This window comes from Equus quagga, chromosome 8 (genome assembly GCF_021613505.1).
Source record: "Equus quagga isolate Etosha38 chromosome 8, UCLA_HA_Equagga_1.0, whole genome shotgun sequence".
Taxonomy (NCBI): Eukaryota; Metazoa; Chordata; class Mammalia; order Perissodactyla; family Equidae; genus Equus; species Equus quagga.
Window position 1 is genome coordinate 77,114,195 of NC_060274.1, and position 26,417 is coordinate 77,140,611.

General features: G+C 35.7%; 1 protein-coding gene across 1 annotated transcript in view; it reads left to right on the top strand.

The window, feature by feature from the left end:
- Positions 1–26,417, top strand: part of ITGB8 (integrin subunit beta 8) — a 75,941-nt gene that overhangs the window by 16,181 nt on the left and 33,343 nt on the right. The window contains exons 2-3 of the mRNA XM_046669610.1: positions 14,087–14,172; positions 19,752–19,923. Coding sequence (XP_046525566.1) covers positions 14,087–14,172; positions 19,752–19,923 — 258 coding nt within the window. The remainder of the gene's footprint in view (positions 1–14,086; positions 14,173–19,751; positions 19,924–26,417) is intronic.

Consider the following 26,417-nt stretch of genomic DNA (forward strand, 5'->3'; position numbering starts at 1 on the left):
TGAAGAGCATGATAATGATCAAGGAGTCAAAATTCTCTAGAAATGAGACGGCATCACCTTTCTCATGGTCAGTAAATGCTTGCAGCAATTCCGAGTAGTGGGTGATGTAATCTGAGTTAAGAGTGTCAAAGCTGGGTGAGCGTTAGGGATGAGGGAAGGAGAATGCCCTGGAAATGGCAATGAGAACTAAGGAGGACACTTATCTGCTTCCAGGCTCAGTGCCATGAGGGTTTTGGGAGAAATATCAGTCATCACTCATGAGGTCAGTAAGGGAAGCCGTGTCCTCAGGGGAGAGCCAGGTTATGTTAGAGCAAGAAGGGATGGGAACATTCAGAGAAGAGACTGAGATACAGGGAATTCTTCCGGAAATGGACTATGAATTTTGGAGAGCACAAGAAGAGGGTTTCTGGATCTAAAGGAGTGCAGATGGGGAGAGGAGAGATTGTGTAGAGCCTTATAGGGATTAGAGCATGTGGGGGAAATGAGGGACATCTGCAAATCTTAGACTCCTTAAAGGGACTGACGTAAACAGGGAGAAGTGAGATTAGTCTTTGTGAACTCAAGGTAGACAGCAATGATGAGATTGAGTGGTGACAGGGAGGGGAGGTTCTGGGGCTTGCTCTTGATACCTATGGAAGGATGGGAAGAGGTCTGAGGAAGCCTGACTTTGTTCTTCTGTGAGGGGCTCAGTCTATCCTATTTCCTGTCGAGTGAGAGATGGATTTTTCTGGATGCCTTGAGCTACCAATGACCCCAGATGATGGAGCTCATTGCCTAAGGAAGTGTACAATACCTGAGGATTATACCTGAAGGTGGTACAAACCAACAATGCTTTGGAAGTGAAAAGGTTTAGCAAAGACTTTCAAACTGTCTAACATCATCTCCTCCCTGGTAATTACAAGGGAGGAGATGATGTGCTTCTTGCTAATTATATTTACATATGTGAAATATGTAAATTATACACACACTTGCATACCACATAACTAAATAAACAAAACACAAATAACTAAATATCATACATACAAATAACTATTATTCAATCAGAATGTAAGGATCACAATGCAAATTCTTATAAGGATTAGAAAGTGGAGAGATCAGCTATACCTGAAGGGAACAGGAAGGAATTGATGGCAGAGATGTGTGAGATAAGTGTCTAAACTGGATGCTGAAGGACTAGAAGGATTGTAATGGAGGGAAATGCCCAGGATGACTCTGCAGGCAGAGAGAGGAGGCATACATATTGTCCATAACACAGGGCATCAGAGGAGAGGTGAAAGAGGGAGCAGTAGAGTTAGATCTAGGCAGATTTGTTAGAACTTTACTACTCAGCTGGCAGGAAGTCATTGAAGGCTTTTAATTTGATTCTTTAGTAGGGTAGTAATGTGATACATTAAGGATGCTGTATCAGGAAGCAAATCTGGCAATAATTTAGACAATGAATTTTAGTGGTAGATGCCCGAGTTAAAAGACTGTGAGAAAGTTGTTACAGTAAAGCAAATGATAAATAGTGAGGGTCTAAACTAGGGTGAAGTCCACCAACAGAGAGATGAATGCTAAAGAGACTGAGGTAAAAGCAAGAAGTCTTAGTGACTTACAGGTTGTTATGGTCGAGGAAGGAGTCAAGATTGACCACAAAGATTTAAAGCAGAATAACTAGGAGAATAAAGTAACTAACAGAAAATAGGTCAGTTAAGTCAGGAAGAGCTACTGGTGGATGGGAAGATGATTTTTATTTGAGACTTGCAGATTTTGAAGTTCCAGCAGGAATCTAACTAGGATGTCTAGCAGATTGTTGACAATTCAAGAGAGAAACTTGGGTGAGAGTTTGAAACTGCAGATACTAATTTGGTGGTCTTGTGCAAGGAGGTGAGACTTACAGTCTTGTTAGTTCATGAAGCTATCAAGGTATAGAGTTTAGAGAGGTGTAAAAATATCCAAAGATATAAAAAATTAATTAATTGTGAGAATGGAAGAAGTGATAGAAAGCATACTCACTGTTAAAAGACAGAGGATATTTAAACATTGCTAAATGCTAGTTACTAAATATAATTAGGAAATTATTGTTTGACTTGGAGTGAGCAATTCACTAGACAGATAGAGGAAATGATCTTAGCAAGGAGGAAAATTCTCCTTCCTCCAAAAAGAGAACAAAGACAGTAATTTAGATATTTTAGGCAATATAAAGGTAAGTTAGGGTCATATCTTAAATATGACTACTTAGGAGAAGTGTTTGGGGATTTGAGGAGAGAGAATCAGAATAGCGTATGTGAGAAATGATGATGGAAAGTCAACAAGAGGTGAATAAAAGCAAGGCCTAGGGGCTAGGTGAGGTGAGATAGGAATTTGGAAGAGACCCAATCCTTAGTAGGCCGGTGACAGTGCCCCCATAAAAGGAGCTTCAGATGCTAAGATTTAAACTGTTGCTTCAGATGCATCACTCTATTTGTGTCTGACCTACTTCTGTTTATTTTCAACTTCATGTTTAGAATTCTTGGCTCAGGAGCCTGCCCTCTGTCCCATCCTCTGGCTCCTGAATTTGTCACTCATCCTGCTTCTGTTTGGTCTTTGGGTCAAAGAACTCTTTCATGGTTCCATGATCCAGTGACTCCTGTAGTTCATGAGAATTCCCTGCCACAGTCCCTGGCCCCAAGGATTCCAAACAACTCTTCCTAATGTGGATGTAGTGAGATGTGGAGGTGATTATATGGAATCAGGTGAGGCTGAATACCATGAGCAAGGTGATGAATACATTGTATAATTTAGAAAAGCATCTGCTGATAGTAACAAAGATGAGGAGCTGTAAATTTTGAAAGAATAGAGGTTGATACTATTGGAAATGGGGAATGAGGGATAACCCTATAAGTAGCCAATGAGAGTGAGGAGAAGATTAAAGCATTGGTTGAATATTTACCCAAACAATGATGAACTCTGATAAAGCTGAGTTTTGAAGGAGAAGTAATAGTTGGATGACTTCGGGAAATATGGAGAACATGGAGCAAGAATTTCATAGGACAATATGGACTATAGATTAACTCATGATATAGTATCAATATTAAATGTCCTGAATTCATCAACTCCATGGTGGTTTTGTAAGAGAATATCCTTGTTCTTAGGAGGTACACACTGAAGACTATGAGGTAAAGTATTGATAATTGAGATATATATCTAAAGAAGTACCTTGTCAAATTACAGCCAATGAAATTAAACTGGGCAATTATTAATTGTAATAGTTTAAGGCAATTGAAGTATTATAGAGTATTAAATTCATTTCCCATAAGATAAGTGAAAATCTTGATTATAATCAGAATTTCCTTTGCCTGAGCCCAAAAGTAAAATTAATTTTATAAGACACTAAAGTATTTAGGATCATCTTTGACATTGAAGATAGAAGAGGTTTTACTGGAGAGAATAGAATATAAAATATATTAATAAAATTAATATATTAATAAAATATTATTAATGTGTACTTCAAACTATGTTAGTATTATTAGTGACAATAATAGTACTAATTACTAAGATTTTTAATCTTACATTTGGTATTACTACCTACTTTTTTCAATTTTTCTTACTGCTGAGGGCTTTCAAGAAATTCCAAGTAGAATATAAATAATAATTTTTAAATTTGAAGAAAGTTTTACCATCCCATAACTGAGTCAATCCGAAGGAGCATTAAAATAATTTACCTTTTGATCTGAATAGAAATTATGTAAATCAGGTAAATACAGTGTAGGGATAAATGACTTTAGTTAAACACAAAATGATCTGTAAGTCAAAAGATTTATATAATGTGTCATTGGCTTACTTTTTAAAAACCATATAAAGTACTTTAATATTTTTGTATATACTATCAGGAAAGGTATATATTTCCTCACTGTACACTAATTGTCCTTTAGCTAACAAATACTACTCTAAGTTAATGTACAACGCTAGTTTTAAATTTATTGATATAATTTACATCAATAAACTACATCTATTTAAAGTGACAATCGATTTTGACAGATGTGTAGACCTGTGAAACTACCTCTACAATCAACATACAGAACACTTCCATCCCCAAAAAAGTTTCCTTGTGCCTCTTTGCTGACAATGTTAAAATATAAAATGGTGAATGATTCTGCATTACTGGGCAGCTGTTGGGCAACTAACAAATATACCTAACAGACAGGGTTTTGAGTGGCCATTTAAAATAAATCTTTCATATTATAAATTGTATCTTAAAATATTCCCATAATTTAACAGAATTGTACATGCTATAAAGCAAATGTTCTCTACCAATCCTGTCATTTTAACTCATACTCTACTTTTTAAAGTGTTTTTACAGCTCACTGGATACATATAGCACATAAAGAGGAGCATTTTCCCTACCTCATCATCAAGGAAGCAAAACCTCAGCAAAGTTAATTTATGAAGCCAAAGTCAGAGAATAGGCAGAGTTAGGACAAGAACAAGTTGCCTGCTTCCCTGTTCCAGATTTGGCTTCCAGGGCAGAACTGGAAATTCACAAATGGAAACAGCAACTGCAAACATCATTTCAAGTGCTTCTGCCTCATTAGCATGCAGCCCAGAGCTGTCCCCTGGCAAGAGGTTGGGGAAACACAGTCGTAAAAGGAGAAGCTTTCCCCCATGCTGAAAAAGTGCCAACCAATCTGATTCAGGCACTGGGTGAGATGTTCAGGCTTGGCCTTTGGTGTTAAAACTCAAAGTTTCCTTGTGCATGGAAATAAAATGAATTTTGAAAAGGGCACTGAAGTGTTTAGGGAGATCTTTGGCACTGAGGATAGAAAATAATCCTACTGGGGAGAATCTAACACCCTCATCTCTCTAGTGGGATTGATGATAGGAAAAGTATGACGTACTACTTGTATGAAAGAATTATCTTGAGCTAATAATGGGAATTATTATTGAGTCATCACTTAAGGACTAATAATACCACAATTAGCAAGGGTCTTAAATCCAAACTTTGGGATAATTGTCTTTCTTTATGTTATTCTCTATTCCATATAGACAGTGTTTAAGAGGAAAGGCTCTATAGTCAGAAGTGGGTTCAGACTTGATCTCTGTACTCACTAGCTGTGTGACTTTGGGATGAGACTTTGCTTAAGCTTTAGTTCCCCATCTGTAAATGGGCATAGTAATGCTTTCCTCATTGGAGTTTTCTAAAGTTTCAATGATAATACATATGAAGTGCTTGGTAAAGGACATAAAATAGAGTAACCACTTAATAAATATTTGCTATTTATTTTCCCTAATTTTATCCTATTGTATATATAGATTTGATTTTTCAAGTGGCAGAGTCAAATATAAATACTTTTTTGGTCTTTGAAATGTAATTACAGGAAAACCAAATGCTAAATAAACTAAAATTCACTTTGGATTTTAATTCATTTTTTTACTTAGAACAAAATTCTTTACAATATAGGGTGTTTCTTTGCTGCTCTAATCAAGTGCACACCTGCAATGTCATTTTGGGCTTAAAAAATATAATGTAGAAAACATGTTCCTACTATCCTGGGGCATTTCTTTTACCTTCTTAACTATGCCATTTGAGGTTTTGACATGAATAGCAGTGTGATTTTTTTTTAAGTGGGAGAAAGGAAATTCATACCTGCCAAGAGTTGGAGAGGAAAATAGGAAGAGCCCCTGGAACCTCTAATGTGTTCGATTAAAAACATTATTTAGAGGAATGGAGTGGGAAACCGGTGAATATTTTGGCTTTTATAAAAAGGGAGTGTGCCTCATAAACAGGACAGTTGGAATGTATGGAAAAGTTCCAGTTAAAACAAGATACAAAGCACATGACTAATATTGCTTTTCCAAGTCAGACAAATGCAGCTTTAACCAAAATTTGCCTCAGAGGGGCCTCTGGAGCCCTCTCTGAATCTTGAGATTTTGATCCTTTTTGAAGTTCCGAGTCTGAAGTAGGAAAGCTATACTGAGAGTTGTTGTGATTTGACCCCCATTTTTCTTCCTGAGTTTCTCTCACTTTCTCACCAATTCCTACCAGGTAATTGAGTGTCAGAAGACAAACTGATGTACTTAGGTAAAGGAACAACTGCAGAACTGAATTTGATCGTCCTCAGAAACTCTGCTGGTATGTTGAATACCTGCTTGGCCCACCAAGAGAAACTTTATTGTCTAGGACATAATATGAACCTCATTCATTTTTAAATGCAAATGACAAATACTCTTTCATCTCCTTGCCACATCCAAGAATATATCTCAAAATGTAGGTAGCTTATAATCTAAAAACAATCAAACAAATTTCAACCAGATTTCTGCGTTGTACCCATCCTTCAAAACCTGTCAGGCCCTCCTTAATGTAAAGAGATTCCTTCATCACCTACTTACGGCATTCTTTCTCCTTTCATATTTCCTGTCACTTCAGCATGGAGTGCCATTTATTTTTTTTATTTCTTGTTTTACACCACCAAACTACTGCACATTTAGGGTGATCTTAGACCTCAGCTTACCTGAGGCCTTCTAGTTTACACCTGTAACATGAGTGTAATTAACAGTGCCCCCTTTCAAGTTAAAAAGTTTTCTGATGTACAGCATAAATTATATGATATTTCAATGTATGCTGCAATCAGAATTTTTCAAAGTAAAGTTGATTAAAATGTGTGTAAACGAATCACAATGAAAGGTTGTAATGTGACCCCACCAGACCTGCCTTCTTGTGATGGCCCGTTTCAACACAAACAAGTGTCATCAGTGACTTCGCAATGGTTCTTCCTGTAAATTCCTTCATGAACTAGAGTTTTGATTAATGCCATCACAGCACACTTTAAGTTCTGACTCATGTCGAGATTGCCCTGAACAGGGCAGGGCAGACTAATGGAATGTGTAGCATTGCCTTAACATTTCTTAACCTGCCCAGTGTTGAAAGTGCCTCTTCCCCCCATTTTGTTCTCCAAAAATCTTTATGCTAGCATAAAACCCTTTTGAACTCACATGGAGTTTTTGCTATATAACAAGGGACTTTGAAATTTGTCCTGAAACATGAAGATTATGTGTAATAAAAGCCTAATAAACCTGGCTAATGAGAAGAAGATATATTACTGCTATTTCCTAACATTGGCATTATAAGGAAGTTCTGCTCAGTAAGAAATTACGCAACCTTATAGGGGCAAAGAACATTTGCTGAATTGAAATTTGCTTTAGATCTGAGCTATAAGAAAAAAAAAATGAATTTGGTGGTTTTGCATGTGAAAATGGTAGCCTTAAAAAGTGCAATTTCAATTCAGCATCCTTCCATCATATATTCAGAGTTCTTCAGAAAGAAAACAGTCTTGAGTTTTTAGTTCTTTCCAGCAACTATACAATATCAGAAGACCAAATGTAAAGCAAATAAATTTGTCACTATAGGTATGCTTTTTTCACATTTGGAAACATCAAGATGAGTTCATCCAGATTTGTATCATTAAGTAAACATAATTATATTGCTTTTTGCAAAAATAGGTTTTGGAAATGAAGTATTTTTTTTATTGACATAACATTGGTATATAACATTATATAAATTTCAGGTATACTATGAATATTATTTTAAAATTTAAATAATCAAGAGCTATAAAAACCTAAGAAATTAAACTGACAAATCAACTGCAACTTAGAATATCATTTATTCACCCCACATTTGTTAAGCGTGTACCAGGTGCTGGGCTCAAATACTGGGGAAAGAAAGAAAATATGTGTAAGTACTTGGCCTCCACAAACTGACAGTCTAGTAGTCCTACTTTTCCAAGGAAAAACAAAACATGAAAAAAAAAATCTCTTCAGAGTAGATGGTCTACCATAATGTCATGCTTAACATTTCTAAAAAGGCATTTATATTAATCCTGCTCAAGTCTTTCTCTTATTAATTTATCTTTAAAAACTCAGGTGAATTTTTCTTTTACATCAGAAACAGTTCTGAGAGACAACCCAGAATGGAGGCCACAACTCCCTGGTTCTGTGAGTGGCCTGGGCTCCCTTTGCCTTTGCTGTTCTTCCATGAGAAACGTTCCCTCAGGTCTGAAGATGGCTACTGCTGGTCTAGACATGCCTTCATAGGGCTGGTGCACCATCCCCAACCACTCTGAACTCTGGCTGTTAGTGGCTTACAGCTGTCACCTTAGAAGAATTGGCCTCCACCAAAGTGAGCCACGTGGCTCTGAGGCGTCTGGAGGTTAACCCACCCTAACCCCCAAAACCCCTCCAGGCTGCCCTCAGCCAGTGACCTACTAATGGGAGGATATAAAAGCCAGACCTCCCTTGCCTCAAGGTGTGACAACTTTGTATCATTTGTGCCCCGAGTTCTGGGTGAGATCAGGCTGAGACCAGACTTCTACTGCATCCACATCTTTGCTTAGTGCCTTGCCCTGTCCTGACCTTCTTACTTCACTTCCTTTCTTAATAAATCACTTGCCAAGAATCTCTACCTCAGATTCTTCCTCTGGGGAGCTAAGACAATTATCTCTTCTTATGATGTCCTCATTCCCTCACCCTATCTCCTGAGCCACTATATAAGACTTGAACGTGATCATACCTTTTCCTCCAAATATACCTTTAGACTATCAAACCTGACCACTGGAACAGCTAACAGAGAAGACAAGAAAGAAAGGAATCCAAGCTGCTTTTCACTAAAAATAAATATGGGTCTATGTTTTTTCAAGAGCAAGTAGAGGCAAAATTATTTATACAAAATGGTTTTCCCCATAAAGATATTAATTTTCATTTTTATGGGCTGAATGCTTATTTGCTACATGGTTGAAACAAACAATATGGTAAAGGCAGAGGAGAGGAATACTCTAGACTGGGGTTGCTGCTAGAAAGTGGTATTTTCTGAATGTATAATTTAGTAGCAAACTACAAATATTAAAGTGAATTTTTCAACTAATTCTATATGAGCACAGTTGAAACCTGCACTTGTTGCATAAAAAATGTTTTAGTAAGCTCAAGTTCTGCCATAGATGTATTAATTCTTTTAATTATATCTACTTCTTTGTCTATTACAACAATAAAGTTATGTTTCATATATTCTGAATACTAAGTAAAAGAGCAAATGAAAAATGATAATAAAAAATGCAGTTTTATATTATGTTCATATGAATTCCAAGGAAAAAATAGGAAAAAAATAGAAATACAAGTAGTTGTACTATTTCCTTGCTCCCTCCAATTTTGAGATACTGCCTCAAGCATTAACTTTCTTATGATACATCTCTAGCTCTTCAGAGAGTCCCTATTCAGCTCTACCTTTTCAAAAGAGCTTCCCAAGCTTCCACCTTTTCTCCCATGCCCCTTTATTTAATCCCTATTAAAATTTAACTGACTTTGGTTTTGTTTCCTGTGCCTGATTTTCAAAGAAATAGCCCTAATCACCTCTTCCCTCCCTATATTTTTGTAGGGACCTTAAGGAAGCAGTTTCTCAATCAGAACTTGGAATAACTGGGTAATGGCAAGTGATTAGAATGCTAATCTATTTCTTTGATTTGATTTTTATATCAAATGACAGCATATATTAAATTTCTGTTTAAAAGAGAGCTTTAAATAATCAGGTAATATATTTAAAGATATCTATAATATTTTACATGACCATGATATACGAAGTTATACTCCAAACTTTATTCTATGTGCTCAATTTGCCTGGTTTTGACTGTTATCAAAGGAGAATATGCACTCATTATAAGTGTTTACTTTGTTTTTTTTAAAAAGGAAGTAGCTTTATGTGATTATCTAAGTTTAATTTAATTTGTATAGTAAATGCAATTAGGAAAAGGATACTGCCTGGAAAAAAAATGCATTTCTGCATTTTTCACAAATCATTCTGTCTAGGAGTAACAGGAGAATCTAGAATGATTGATCCTGAATATCAAGGACTAAAATCTTTATCAGTTTTAGTTGTTCCTTCTTCAGATAACCATGGACATCCTTTAAATTTGGTTCAAATTTTGTGGTTTAGACTTTAGGGCAGAAAAAGATTAGAAATGTTTCCTAAAACTCTCACTTGATATGAAGAAAGATCCCAATCTAAACATTGAATCTTCTATTGTCTTCTCTAGCTGTTGTTGTTTTTCTTTTGTCCATTTTCTTCCTCCTTTCACCTCTATAGACTAAACATTCTCAAAATAATATGAATAAATGCATCATCTACAACAAAGAAATACCTAAGTGAGTGTCACAAATATGTAGTTTCCTGATTTTTGTGTTCCCTATCCTGCTGACGATGGATATTTATTATACTTAATGACAGAATTATAGAGGTCATTTCACATGCGTCATAAACATTTAATTCTGGGAAATAATTGAAAAATTATTCAGATTAAGTCAATGTTCACTATGCAAAATGCAAACAAAATGAAGGTGTTCTAAGAGATTTTCAGAAATCCAATATAGTCATGCCAAAATTGCATTTGTAATAGATTGGACTGAAGTGTATATAATTGGCTTTTAAGAATCATTTTTAAATAATTAAAATAAGTGCAGTAACTTTTAACTTAATAATTACTTCTATATATTAGCTATATTTTTTAAACTTTGCCTTTATGACCCAGGGACTTTCATTTTAAAGACAACCAATTACATTTACAATAAATTAAAAGACACATAATGCTTTCCCCTTTTTTTGAAGCTAGAACTAAATATACACACATATGTATGTATACATATATACATCTATGTATATATACACATATAACATTATAATGTTAATTATAATAAGATTACAATAGTCCCTTTACTGAGTGCCTACTATAACCTAAGCACTATGCTTGGCATGCTTATACTTGCTCATTTCATCCCGTATCAATATTTTGATACAGGTATAGTTAGCCCTGTGTTACAGCAGAGGAAATGGAGCTTCAGAGAACTTAGGTAACTAGCCTAAGGGTACATAGCTGCTAAGTAGCAGCACTATGGAAATTTTTAACTTTGTTCCCAGTAACAACTTAGCAATGCTACCTCATCTCACCTGTTACCTCCAGTTATAACATGATGAGAAAAAGTAAGACTCATTATCATCCTGCTTCCATTGGCCTAAGAATTTCCATTAGGATCCATGAAAAATTATCCTTAATAAAAACACAGTGCTAGAACATAAATACAAGGTGCTTCATGCACATCACTGGACAAAGAGCTGGACAAGAGCTACCACTGCCCTAGAGTGGGAACAAGAACCACTCAGACACACCCTCCAATGATGTGTCAGCACTGAGGGCTGCTAGGGAACCACTGCTGGAAAGCAGCCTTCCTGCGATGTTGTGTCAGGGATGGGAATGAACTGAGTAGACCTGGAGGCTGATGACAAACTACCAGTGTCTGTAGACAACAGTCACACATTGACGTGTGCACAGTGTAAAGAATATTTCTGTTCGCACAGAAGGCTATGTGTGTGGGTATGTGTGTGTGTGTAAGAGAGAGAGAGACACACACACACACACACAGATTCCTAATGTGTAGTGACTAATAGCCCCCACGGTAGCATGTCCCTTCAGTGTAAAGAACTGCTATAATATTACTGGTGTAATATTTTTATGTTAGGTATTTACTTGGTTGCATATTTTAAAATTTAAAAGAAAATCCTCAAAATTCTGCTTACCAAGTATATGTGGCTTGTCTCCTCTAAAGTCTAACCTTGACACTCTCCAGCAGTGTTTGACACCATTCCCATGGAGTTCAATTTATGGCCTTCCTCAGTTCTGCAGAACCACAAGACCCACCTCCTCCATATCCATTTATGGGATCGTTTTTCCTGTAGTTTTAGACTCTGGGAAATGTCAGTCCTGGAACCTGGGAAGTATTGACAGAACCAAAGTCTCTATCCCTCTCGGTCATCATCCTTAGATATCTGAAGTTTGAGAATAGAGGTTGGCACGATAACATTTTAAAGAAAACAATCAAAAAGCAGAATATAAAGAAAATGGATTTTTTGCTTGTAAATTCACTATTTACCACATGTACTATGGAAGTAGGAGCCTGATTTGAACTTGAATCTGGGTTAACTTAGGACAGAGTCAGACAACCATTAGAAACAAAGACCAGAGTCATAGAATCTGCAGCTCCCCTTCCAGGAAACTACAGTCTTAACTGCCAGAGCAAAACTCTTACCTATTCAGTGAAAGGCTTGGTCAAGTCTGATCTGAAATAGACTTAATTCCATGTTCCAGTTGGGTCAGGTTTAAGAGTTGGTAAAGGTCAAGTTAGGTCTGCAAATGTGCTTGATTTCTTGACCTAAATTGCTTTTCTTTCTGGAACAAAACTAAAAAGGTTACTCCCTCTTCTGAATACTTTAGGAATAAGCAGATTTTACAGTTTTTCAGGCTAAGCCAAATGAAAGGATTTTAGGCTATGGAGTCTTCATAGTTAGGTGGCTACACTGGTAGTTAAAGGAGCCCAAAATATTGTTATTTTTAGTCCTTGGAATTCTAGGCCAGTGAAGAAAATTCTATCCCAGTGCATCTAGATCAATGGAGAAGTCTTGAATAATGTATTTGAAAAGCTGATATAAAGCCAAGGACAAAGGGTGCAAGGGGACATGGAGAAAAGAAAACAGAACAGCAGAGGTGTTAGGGAAGGATGCTTTCAGCTTAATTCATGGGTGTCTGGGGAAATACAAGGAAGAGTGCTCACTACCACCCAGTCAGCACCTCTCTTCTATCTTTATGCCCCTGTAGTTCCCTTCTCTCTGTTCCCACTGTCTGTGTCATGCCACCTCCGGGTCAGAACTGCTTACCATGTATTCTAGAATGTTGGAGGAAGTTGACAGAGAAGAAAAAAAGAAACCAATTGGATGGGGACAGCTAGAGGTTTTGTGGTCTCCATCCCCTTTCAAACGGCCATGTCCATGTGTTACTGTGTACACACAGTCTTCTTTCATGCCTATGACATTTTTTTAAGGAGATAAAACATAGATTAGAAGAAACAAAACGAGATGGCAAAGAGACATACTAGATATCACTGCCTCTGGGGAGCCATCCTTAAATATGCTCTCTTCCCTCACCTCTGCCCTTCCCTCTAAAGCCGAGCGAGAAGCCCCTCACTATGTTCCCATGGTGCCTTGGTGATCTCTGTCTTGTTCAGCTTATCACACTGTATTTTGTTATTTGCTTATATAGTTCTCTCCTTACCTGGACTGTGAGCTACTTACAGCCAGGATGTTATTTACTGTGTGCCTGTGAGTAAGCTGGTTAGAATGCTGTGATTTCCAGCGTTCCTGGGACATTTCATAGTAAAGGATGGAATGTAGGAAGCATGTAATTGTTCCACTAAAAATTCATGATGAAATTATTTCTGACTCATTCTTTATTATATTTTATGCATTTAGGTCTATAATGACAAGCTTCCTTTTAATGATATAAGTAGTTAATGGCTGGAGGGATAAAGGTAAATAGTTTCCTGGCACAACTATGTTATTAAAATATCACAGCCAAGTGGGGGTATATATGGAAGAGTAGATTGGTCATGATCTTAAAGTGATCCAGTCAGAGGAATTAAATTGGGTTAACTAAAACAACTCATTCATTTTAACAACTTTATTTCTAAAATACTAAATCATGCCATTATATCTGGCTTTGATATCCTTCAAGCCAAAAATAATCAATATTAACACAATCCGAATTCCAAAGCTAATTACTCTGTCCATCAAGATTATTTCTCAGAAAGTTCATTCACTATGATTCAACATGGATTTACATGTTGAGATTGAGGTCTGCATATGATTATTTTTACAGGAAAAATTCTAGATCCAAAAATGTCTCATTGATTCAGATAATATGAAATACAGTGAAACTGTAGCACACTAAAAAATTTGGAGGATCCTCTACTATTGCAGCAGAATTCAAGCCAAACCCCAAAACCTAACTAAAATCACATTTTTATCACTCTCCTTTTCCCCAACCTTATAAAACCAAATAATAACTATCCAGGAAGTGCAGTATCTATTAATTGCAGTGAGTGGACTTAATTTCCCAAAGAAATATATACATATTTTGATGTCATGTACTAAAACTATTGTCAGCTTATTTCAGTTTTAAAGATACATTTTCATCGAGAATTGTATGTATTTCCCAATATGAGGGTGAACCATAACACCTCATTTTATCTTCCATTACAGAAGACAATAGATGTGCATCTTCAAATGCAGCCTCCTGCACCAAGTGCCTTGCGCTGGGTCCGGAATGTGGATGGTGTGCACAAGAGGTGTGTCTTTTTTTCTTTCTTTTTTTGCTCTTTTCTCGTTTCCTAACAGTTGACCTTCTCTCTAGAATGATTTCATTGCCCTAATATTCTATGCCTTGAAGGTACATCAGGAAAAAGAAAGATATTGCTGAGCATCAGGAAAATTTTATTTGGTTTTATGCTTGGAAACAGCATATGTGGCTGAATATAAAATAAAATATAACCTTTTTATTAGGAAAATTATGGTAATTTTGCAATGAAGTGCAAACCATTTTATGTTTTCCATCTGTTCTATAGAGAGAATTGGCAAACACAGATAGTAATTTTTGATAGGTCAGTAGGCTTCGCGTGAAATTCTTGCTGCAGCTTGGGGCATTAGGTTATATCCAAGTTGGATCATTGTCTTATACTTGCTTATTAATGAAAAGCAAGCTAATTTACTGGTCCATTTCATCTGTTTTTATTTGAAATACTTGCAGATAAGTGATTTACTCCATTTCATAACATTGTACATCAATTTGTTAGATACTTAAGGAAAATGGGATGGTTTTCTTTTGACATGTAACTCTCTTCATGCAATATTGTGTACATTTAAATTCTGTGGGATGGAGAATAGTTCAGAAAATGTTTTTTGTTCAAAATCGGTGTTTTTATATTCTAAGAGAAACATATCCCAATAACAAATTTTTAGTAAAGCAAGTATAATGCATTCCTTCTTTCTTGTCTCTAAAGTTGTTTTGTGAGTTTTTTCTTTTGTTGGTAATCTTCAATCAGAACTACTTTATATAATAAGTTGCAATGAAGAAGCCATCTGCTAATTTGGAGGTTCTTTTATGAAATTGTCTAGGTAATTTTACATTTATTTATGTAGCTCTTGGGAATTGGAATAAATAGATCTTTAACAGTCTTTTGCTTGACATGAAGAGAAATCTCTAGCTTTTGCTTCCTCTGATTTAGCTCAAAAACTGCACTTACCATCATCTTTCGAACCTCTCCTGTTACTGCTTGCCCTTATGCATCCCTCAGGAGAAAAAAGAAAGCTGAAAAGTAGTAAAGGATGGTGGACATTACTTTCTTCTATGAAGCAAGTCAGAAAAGGAGCAGGGGAGGGGTTCATGAAACAGTAGCTGTGCCTGGAAGTAAGCATCCCTCCTACTGACAGCCTGAAGGCTTCCTGGATATGCTCTGGGCTTTACCAGTGAGAAAATCAGATGTCACTCAAAATTAAGCAGTGCTTCACCAGAACCCACGGAGCCAGAAAGGACAATTCCATAGTTTCTGGGACCAATTTCATCACTTCCTATGAGCCAAGTGACTAGACAGAATTCACTCTATTCTCTGAGTCTCCCTTTCTTCATCTCTATAAACTGAGTTTGGAATTTACTTCCAGGTTTTTCTCTGTCAAGAAGGCTTCATGGCTTGATATTTCCTGATCCTAACTCAATACTTTACTTTTTTCCTGCATCACTAAGAAAGATCCTTAGAGTGGTAAAGTTTGTGCCAACTTAACATCAGCTGCCTGAGAATGTTAGTGAGTGTAGTCAGGAGGAACTTTCAAAAGGTGGTTCAGAAAACCAGTTGTCAGCTAAATGCAACATGCCGGCCATATAGAATTTTAGGTTCCAGAGGGACCCCTTCTCCATCTCACACTCTGCTGGCATGAAAAATCTGGAGAGTCACAGTTATGGGTGTAGCAATGTCAGTCCTCCTGGAGGAAGGAGGGATTTTGAGTATTCAGAGGAATGGGTGGTTAAATGGAGGAGGTAAACCAAGCGGGAAAGGTGGGGTGGCTGCCAGAGCAGAGAAGGCAAACCTATGTCTGCTCTTGGTCAGATCCTCAAAAGGGGATCTCAGAAAACACTCAGAAATGACTCAGTTGTTCATGTCCCCAAAATATTCTATGTAGTGCTGGCTGGTCTAATTTATGTGTTGAAAAAGCAGGCTCTGAAATGAGATAAACTTGGATTCAGATTTTAGTCCCATCAGTTTCTAACTGTATAAACTTGGACATGTTAACCAACCCAGTCTGAACCTCAATTTTCCCAGGCTTTAAAATGGAAACAATAACTGTACCCATGACACACTGTTGTGAAGATTAAATGAAACAGGCTTTGGGAAGCATGTGGCACACAGGCATTGCTTAAGAAATGAGAGTCATTACTATAAGAAATTCAGTAAGACTCTAGAGCAATTCACCCAGGCTTAGGAAACAGAGTATTGCCTGTGTTCCAAACACAACTTCGGGGAACCACCAGTGTTAGGACTCAGCCACTAGTCATATCATTAACAGAAGGAGCTGTCCACTCCCAACAGGCTGACCTGACTTCATTGACAGGAAGAATGTAATGATTAATTTTGAAAGATCGCCCACCATTTTGGCACATGCAACTGATGTCTTTTGTTTCTCAACCAGTAAGGGTGGAGGGACAAGGAAGAAAGATGTGGTTTTTCTCTGTTCATGACTAGGAGAGATAAACAGTAACAAATTAAGCCTGGTTTGTATAATTTTCAAAGCTGGTCAACAGTAAAGGATCACTGAAAAATTTACACAGGGTATACTCAGTTTACCTACATTCTTGTGTAGCATGTTAATCTGCCATTCTATATATTTTGCCTTCTCTTTCTCTCTGTGCTACATAAAAGTAATTGGAAAATATTTAGAATAGTCAGAATCTTATCAATATTACCTAGTTTAATGTCTCATGTTCTTTTTTAACATATGCGAAAGACTTGACAAGTTTTGAAGACTTCTCTTCCTCTCCTGCCTGATGTGTCAGATACAGGTTGTGACTACATAGCCAGAAGTTTAGAGGGCAGCCTCGGAGCATAATTATACTAAAGTATGATATGAAGAGCACTTACTGTCAAAAGGAAGATGATAGGATTCTTTCATTTCTGTGAAGATTGCGATGTCTGGAAGTCAGAAAGACTCAGAAATGAGTAGGAAAAAAAACTTTTCTTATTTATATACCCAGATTTTTCATTAAATGGGTGAAAGTAACAATTTATGAAAAGTCAACCAGAGTAATTTCAACCTGGGCTTTTCATTCTCAAATAGGTTTTAGATGCAGACAGTTGGAGTATGAGTTTGCTTGAGTATTTCTTGAAGAAAAAGTAAAACATAAGAATTAGAAGAAATTTAAATGACACAAAACACTAAGAATTAAAAGGGTGTGGTTTCAAATTCTTTTCTTTTATACAAAGTGTAAAGTAGGCCACAGTGGGTAGGGGCAGCATTCCATTCTTTATTTTGATGCCATGGTCTTTTCTTCCCTTTTCAAACCTAATTGTCAAATTGGCAATGTTTTCCTAACTTAGTTTTCATAGTGGAGTAAAAACAGCCATGCTGATTCAGACATTGCAAAATAATTGAGACTATTTTGTCTATTTCAGCAAAATGATCTGACATTTAAAGGTCAAATGGCATTGCTTGATGTATAGTTGCAGTGGATTAACCACACTCCCTTCTTTTCCATTCTGTATACAAAAATAACAAAATCCCAAAATCCCTGGCTGAAAAGAAAAATCAAAGTTACGTGTACTTTATTTCCTTTCCTGATTTGAAGGCTTGGGGTTTTTACATCTGTAAAATGCCTGTGGCCCTTGGTCTGTGGCCTGTCACGTGAGACATAAATGAGCAGACACATACCAAGCCTCATGCATCCTCATATTCCCCAGGCTCCTCCAGGATAGGTGGGATTACCCCCCTCTAGCCTGAGGCTTTCTGAAGGAAAGTGACACGTACAATAGCAGTATATACCACCTTTCTCTGAGGAACTCCAAGTTGTTTATAAACTAAATCTCACATTCAGTACCTCTAAGTTTTGTCAATAGATAGGACAAATTTGGATATAAGAAATTAAAGCTTTGAACATTTTAACCTTCAGGCTAAAATCTATGTGTATGGGCAACAGCAAAGCAAATTGAATTTTTCTATTCCCATGAAATCATTTACAAATGATTCCTTGAAATCTTGATTGAGAAGGACATATTCTCTTTTGTCTTTTAATTATATTTATGTTACAAATGTACTCTGCACTTGTAATTCTGGATCATATACTGTAATGGATCACACAGTAAAATTTTTTAGGTTTTGTGGGCCATATACTGTCTGTTGCACATTCTTCTTTTTTGCTGTTTTACAGCATTTTAAAAATGTAAAAAGCAATTTTTAGCATTCAAGCCATACATAAACAGGCCATGGGTTGTATCTGTCCCACTGTCCCTAGTTTTCCAACCCTTGTTCTAAATAGAGAGAGGAATTAAATTAAAATCCTGTATGAATATTTTTATATTGCCTACCACCATCATCCCATCTAATTACTCACTCACCAGCGCCAGGGGTGTCCCTGGTCATAATTAGTGGTCTCTTTTCCAACTAATATTAAACTTGATAATCTCCTTTCTTCCATAACCCTATGACATTCTGCGCTTCCCCTAAATTTAAGGCCCATGATAATTACATTTACTTGCTTAATGGCTGAATTCACTGATGGTCTGTTGACTCTTTGATGACCAGGACTCCATCTGTCTTGTTCCATTCTGTATCCTCAGCACCTAACAAATAACTGTCCCTGAGTAAGTATTCAATCAACATTCTTTGACTGAATCATTAACTGATTGGAAACCCAATTCTTAGAACCAGCTGCTAGAAGAATGACTGAATACCAGATCAAAATAGCCACTGCCAGGAAGATCACTGAGCAAATATCCAGCAAATGTGTAAGCAAATATCCCAAATACTTCAGGCCAACATTATATATAATAAAATATATTTCTATACTTTTCAATATATTTCCTGTTCTTAGGAAAAAAGCTGAATGGTTACATGAAAAATAAAAATATCAGTTTTTTCTCAGTCAAGATAAATTAAATTTTAAGCTTGCTCCATTAATTCCAAGTTTATTGGATGACTATTGGATAACCATCAACTAACCAATGCTGAATAGTTATGAAAGTTCTAGATTTAGTTGCAAAATCAGGAGCATTTGAGCTGCAATCTTACATCTCCCAGCCTCATTATGAGCATCTTCTTTGGTTTACTGAATTACTTAAAGGCTGTTTGTGTGTATAAGAAGTTGGGGGATTTCATAGTGTATGAAATGCAGATTTCCAACTCATTCTTTCATGAAGTTTCAGTACCTAATTAGGCATGTGATTTCTGAAGACTTGCTCTCATATTCCAAACATAATAGTACATAATAAACATACCAGTTGGGTCCTTTGAGAACTGAGGCTTACATTTGGAACCACTGAAGGGTCTATTTTGGCTAATTTTCTTTTGGAGCAGTCTTTCCAAAGTAAAATGTTTAGAAAGAATTAAGGTGGTATAATTTTACAGTGATCAGTTAACAGTATTTAAAGTACTTTTTAAATTAAAGTACTTTTTAAATCTTTTTAAATAGATTTAGAAGTTAAAGCTTTATTTAAGACAAATTTGCCAGTACTCTTTCTGGAAACATGCAGCTATTCTGAATAGTTGCATAATTTGTGCAATATTGGAAGATGGCTTCTTTGCAATATTTGTTACGTGGTTTTCTTTGGTTATAATTGAGATGATATGCACTAAAAACATGAGTGATTTTCCTTCTTTTAAACAGGATTTCATTTCAGGTGGATCAAGGAGTGTACGTTGTGATATTGTTTCCAATTTAATAAGCAAAGGCTGTTTGATTGATTCGATAGAATACCCATCTGTACATGTAATACCAAGTGAAACTGAAATTAATACCCAGGTGACACCAGGAGAAGTGTCGATCCAGCTGCGTCCAGGTTTGGTTATTTTCAAATAAATCTATGATGATTCTTAATTTGAAATTACATTTAGTTTTATTTGCTTAATATTTTGTGGCGGGCAGTATTGGTGTAGTGGAAATAACAGTGGGCTCAGAATCAAGAAATCAGAATTCTAGTCTTTATTGTGCCTACAGCTAGCTAGCTGTGTGGCCTCAGGCACTCTTTGCAAATCTGACCACACTATATTATAATTATGTGTTTTCAGACTTGATCACATTGTAGTGCAATTGTGTTCCCACTCCACTGCCAGCTCTGGAAGAAAGAGAATATGTTTTATTCCACTCTGTTTCTCCAATGCCTAGCAGAGTCCTGGCATGTAGTAAACACTTCATAAGAATTTGCTGAATTTATTGGTTGATTAACTAATTAGTAAGAGATGTGAATTAGCTTAAGCTAAGTCCTCAGAGCCTTTGTGACAAACTTTTAAACAGAAAACTACAATTCATAATTGTCATAATTAACTTGAGCTGCTTTGTGATGGCCCCTGAGATCAATACACACTTTTCCTCCTATACTTCTCTTGTACTTGCTTTTCCATCACATTGTATTCCACAGTTTGGCACTACATGCTATATGTAGTAGGCCACTGGAAATAATTCATTTTCTTCCAGTGCTAGAGAATCCCAGTGTACAAACTACATATGGCCAGATAAGTTCAGGCACACAGGTATGCATCGCTCAATTAGAAGCATTTCATTTTAAGTAGTATGCAACTGCCTTCAAGCCTTCATTATTTCATTCTGGGTGGTCTTGTCCTGCCATTAAGTTTTTAAATAACCATTATTGACACATGACCTCCCTATTCCAAAGCTGAGCTCTTTCTTCCAGACTCTTGGGTTACCAGAAAAACAAAGTCTGTTTCTTTCTTGGCCTTAGGCATACTCCCACCTTCCAATTAAAACTGTGCTCTTCACCATTTAAATAAATATACATCCCAGAATGGACATATATTAGCAACAGCTGGAAAGAGATACATAAAAATGAAAGTAATTAGGTTGGTAAGATTATGGTGCTTTCTTCCTTCTATTACTGCCGTAACAAAATACCATACACTAGGTGGCTTAAACAACAGAAATTTAATGCTGTGAAACCTAAGATCAAGGTCCTGGCTGATTTGGATTCAGTTACTAGAGAGGGAGAGAGAGTGACAGAGAAAGAGAGTAAGAGAGAGAAAGAGCTCTCTGGTGTTTCTTCTTAGAAGGGCACTAATTCCATCATGAGGGTCCCACCCTCATGACCTCATCTAAAAACCTAATAATCTCCCGAAGACCCCCATCTCCAAACACCATTACTTTGTAGGTTGGAGCTTCAACATATAAATTTGGGGGGGACACAATTCAGTTCATAGCACTTGATATATAAAATAATATTTTTAAAGGCCATGGAATATTTTTACAAATTAATCATATTTTACTCAAGAAAACTGACTTCCAAAAAGTGAAACTATTTTTATAGACCAACTCTGAGCACTGTGCAATAAAATTTGAAGTCAGTACAAGAGGATAAACAAATATTAAATAACAGAGAAACTAAGAGAAGCTTCTCTTAAATAAATTCTATCTTCAAGAATAAATCAAAACTCTAGTCATAGAGTATTTAATAACAACAATAACAACTCACATCAAAGTATATGGGATATATGACTGAAGTTGCTCTTAGAAAAATTAAAAACTTTAAATACTTTTATTATTAAAGAAGAATGAACAAAAATTACCTAAGAATACAAATAACGACATAGAAACAACAAAAACAAAATAACCATAAGAAAAACAAGAGGAAGGAATTTATAAGTTAAGAAACAAACAGAATTAATGAAATGTGAAAGAGAAATAAAAAAGTAAAATGAATGTATAAAGCCAAGAGCTGGTTCTTTGTAAAACCCAAAAAACAGATAAATTGTTGGCAAAGCTAATTAAGCAAAGAGGACAAAAGCAAATAACCTAATTATGTAGACTATACTCAGAGAAACATATACTGGAAAAAAAGACTAAGAAAATAGTAAGCACAAAAATCTATAGTAAATGTATAAATCTTGATAATATAGATGATTTTCTAGGAAACTACTTATGACAAATTGACTCAAGAAGAGGTAGAACCCTAAGGAATCTAATAAAGATATAAGTTAAGAAAATTGTAAAAGAAACGCTCCCTAAAGACATTAGGTCTAAATGTTTTCATGAGAAATGATTTCATGTTCACCCAAACATTCAGGGAACACATTATCCCAGTGCTAAGTAAACTCTTCCATAGTTTTAGAGAAGGCCTAGAAACTATTCAATTTTTTAGCATAACCCTAGTATCAAACCCTTAATAGCATTTTAGGAAATCAAATTAAACTGTATGTGATAATAAGAACAATAGCACCATACAAGTAGATTTAACCTAGAAAACCCAGGGTAGTTGATTATTTTGAAATAAACATATTTTTATTATCTCAGTTTGCCAAAAGGAGAAAAAATGTACTGTTATCTCAATAGATGCTGAAAAATCATACAATAAAATTTAGTGTTCATTCCTGCCAAAATCAAAATTGAAGAGTATTTCCTTAGTAGATGTTAAAATCCTTCTGGAAGTTTTACATAAAGGCAATTAGACAAGAAAACCGAATACAATTATAAACATTTTGAAAAGATAAAGCAAAATTATCATTATATGTCTACCTTGAAAATCCAAGAAAATCAACTAAAACTATTAAAAATAAAAAATGTGGCAGGTTGTTTTTTAAAAATATTCAAAAATCAATGAATTTCCCATGTAGCATTAAGTATAATGAAAAATGGGGATCAATTTACAGCAGTGACCTAAAAAGTAAACTGTTTAGGGATAAACTGTTTAAAAAATGTGTAGAAGCCATTGTGCTACCTAAAAGAAGACATGAATAAATGCAGAAGGATTTTATGTTCCTGAATAGGAAGACAATATTATAACAATGAGAGTTTTCTATAAACATATTTTATAAATGAAACAAAATCCAAATGAATCAATAAATGTAAGACAATCCCAATCAAATTTGAATACAGTTTTTTAAAACAAATCTTCAGTGATACTCATTATGCATGTATCTTTGTATATAACAGCATATTTATTTGGGATACATTCCTAGAAATAGATTTACTAGGTCAAATATATGTAAATTTATTTCAGTTTTTAATGTATATTATCAGATTATTCACAAGAAAAAGTGATGTCCAGTTAAGGCTTTCATGAATCAACCTTGCCTGTTCTCATTCTTTTTAATCTCTTCAGTTTAAGTGTAACCAGTCCATTAGCTGTTTTCTTTTGCCTCTTTCCTAGTACTAGCAAGCTGGAACATGCTTCCTAAGCTTTCCTATGCCAGCTTTGAGTCATAGTATATAAAGCTATAATTTTACCAACACCAGGTATTTAGAAACATCACTCCTCATGATGTAAAAGTCCTTTCCATCATGACACACATAAGAGTCAAGGGTTTAATATAATGCATACCTAAGTGTAAAATGCATTTATCCCCTAATATTGAATTTTATGTATTTGATTTATTTAGAGATAATCACTTTATTCTTATCTGATAAAAATTCATGAACTTCAATGTAGCATCTATCAAGTTTTTTAAATTTTTCATGGATATTTCTATTATATCATATACCAACTAAATTTTTATTTTTATTTTTATGTTTTTTTAAAGATTGGCACCTGGGCTAACAACTGTTGCCAATCTTTTTTTTTTTTTTCTGCTTTATCTCCCCAAACCCTCCCTGTACATAGTTGTATATCTTAGTTGCAGGTCCTTCTAGTTGTGAGCCAACTAAATTTTTAAAAGAATATTAGTAGGACTATGTAAAGTATATATAACTGGATCTTTAAAATGAGATTTAAAAATGATATTTTCTTTTACTTTTCACTTTTAAGCTATACTTTTTTTTATTATTTTTACCTATCAATTTTATGGGAAAGTAATAACAAAAATAGGCTACTGATCCTAGTTTGTGTTCCCTAAGAACATTGAAATGAAATCTTTAGGAAGGTAGGAGACAGAAAGGAATTCTTTAATTCTGCTTCAGAAGTAATACAATACATATGATAATTTCTTAGTATAATCTATACTTCACTAATTCAAGAAAATGTTTCAAACTTGATTCATTTTAATATTGTAAAGAAAAAAAGCCTTTAATTTAGTGTAGCTTAATTTAAAATGTAAGATTTTTCAGGTATTCTTCCTAAATTAAAACTTTTTTTCAAAAAACATAAAAATATAGAAATCATGCATATTTTCCCTTCACCCCCTGGTAAATATTCCCCTTTTTAGCCCCCACAGAAATTCAGAAATGTGCTGGAGTCTGTACCTTGCTGTTTCAAACCAGTCTCATTCTTCGGCCTTCTCCTCCCCTTGCCCAAATCTAATGAATAGAAATTGGCTGCTCTTTCTTCCTGCCACAGTTTTCCATATTTTCTTATGGTTTTTCAGCCTCATCTTATTCAGAACATTTTTTAGCTATCTTTTCTTAATGTCTAGTCATGTTTGCTGCAGCCAGTTCTTCAGAGATACTCACACCATTATTTGAGTGATTTAAAACTCATTCTAACAACTTTTATTCTTTGAGCTATTCAAACCAATACTGGCAATAGTTCTAAGTAGGTCTCAACTTTCCTCCAAGTCTTCTTTCTTATTCTATGTCACAGACTCACTTCTTCCCTTCAAAGTTACTTGACAGGAATAAGGATCTCAGCCTTCAGAATCTCAAAAGGTATGAGGATGAAGCTTTCCTGGAGATAACATAAGTGGTGGCATAAATATTTTGGGGCCAGATGCTACTCTTTTCCTCTTAAAGAGAGAAACTATTTAAGCTCTCCCTAAACTGTGGGAAAGAACGCATAGATATTAGCTTCTTATTGTGATAAATATGTGAGCATTTTGAAATGCTGTATCAAAAAATGCTTCAAATATGATTTAGTTAAAGAACGTTTGAGTGGCTATGCATGTACCAAACCCAGAGGCTTCAGAGATGAACAAACAGTTCTTACCCTAATGTTACTTAGAATCTAGTAATAGGAATGGGAATAATTACTAACATCTGCATATTTACTGTGTACCAAACACCATGGTAAATATTTTACATAGATTACCTGACTTAGTAGTTCTTAGCCACTAAAAGAATCTATCTCTGCATAGCCCCTCTCTGAGTAGCATTTAAGATGCTGCTGCTTGCATTGATAACCTTACAATGGTGACAGCCACAGATATTGTCTTATTTTTAGATATTTCTTTTTCATTCAATATGTTCAAAGCCTTTAATGTCATCTGCCCTTTGAGCCCTGTGTTGGTAGCACCCCAATATGAACTGAATGGGGATTTTATCTAGGGATAGAGTATCCATGTTCCATGAAAAGGTATTTCTACTGCCTCCAAGAGAAGGTCTCTCCCTCACATATAATTATCCAATTCAAAGCCAATTTGAGAGCATATTGTGGGGATTGTCTCAAGCTCATGGGCAAAACATGGTAATCTAAGCTTGGCCCATTCATTTTCCTCCTTAACAAGCAGAGTGGGGTTTGGGTGAGCCTATTTAGGGCTGCTTACTTTGAGCTAACTACTTAAAGCTAGAACCTTGCAAGAAACATAATTGCCTTGCAGTTTAAAAGTAGCAAATATCGTTCTCTCCAGCAATGACTAAAAGGCCTGTGTATGGAAAGATTCTCTTTTCTCCTCTATTGAAAACTTGTCTTACTGAAGTGTCAGCCCATACTGTCTTCAACTGACCCAGATACATGTGCTAATGCCAGCATCTACATAATCCAAAATCAAGTTACAGCAGCCTATACCCTCCAACTATGACCATTTGGCAAAGTTTCCTTACACATCTTTCTCTGCTGAGGCCAGTGAGACCAGGATTTGCTTGCTAAGTCATGAGCAGCAGGTGCATGCTGAAAGCTCCTGTGTGGCTATCATTTGGTTGGACCTCCCTGAATAGCTCAGGCCTCCAAGGACTGTGTTTTTGTTGATGCAACACAAACTCTGCTTGTTGACTGAAATAACCAACCAACAATATAACAACCTGAACAATATGCTGAATATCTGGTGCATTTTGCAATGTCTCTATAAAAGCAGATAGCCATTCATCTTTAGACAGAACCACCATAAACTACAACGATCCACCAAGATGAAAATACCATGTGGCCAGTGCCTAAGGCCTTTAGCCATATGCCCAAGTCGACAGTTAAAAGACAATTACACAATTTGTAAAAAAATTTTTAAATGCTGACCCACACATTAAAGTTCAAGCTCGTCCACATGAACCATCCTCGCTAGTTGTGCTCCATTTCTATTTCTCATCAACCCAGCCTTATCTATCTGATTATATCATTCTCTTGAATTGCACTTCTCTACCCCAATTTGCAGGACACTTCTATGTGTGCAAGGTTTTTCACCAGATACTCAAAAAGCAGAGATGAATAAATTAGAGGATTCCTTTAATAAGTAGATCAGACTACCA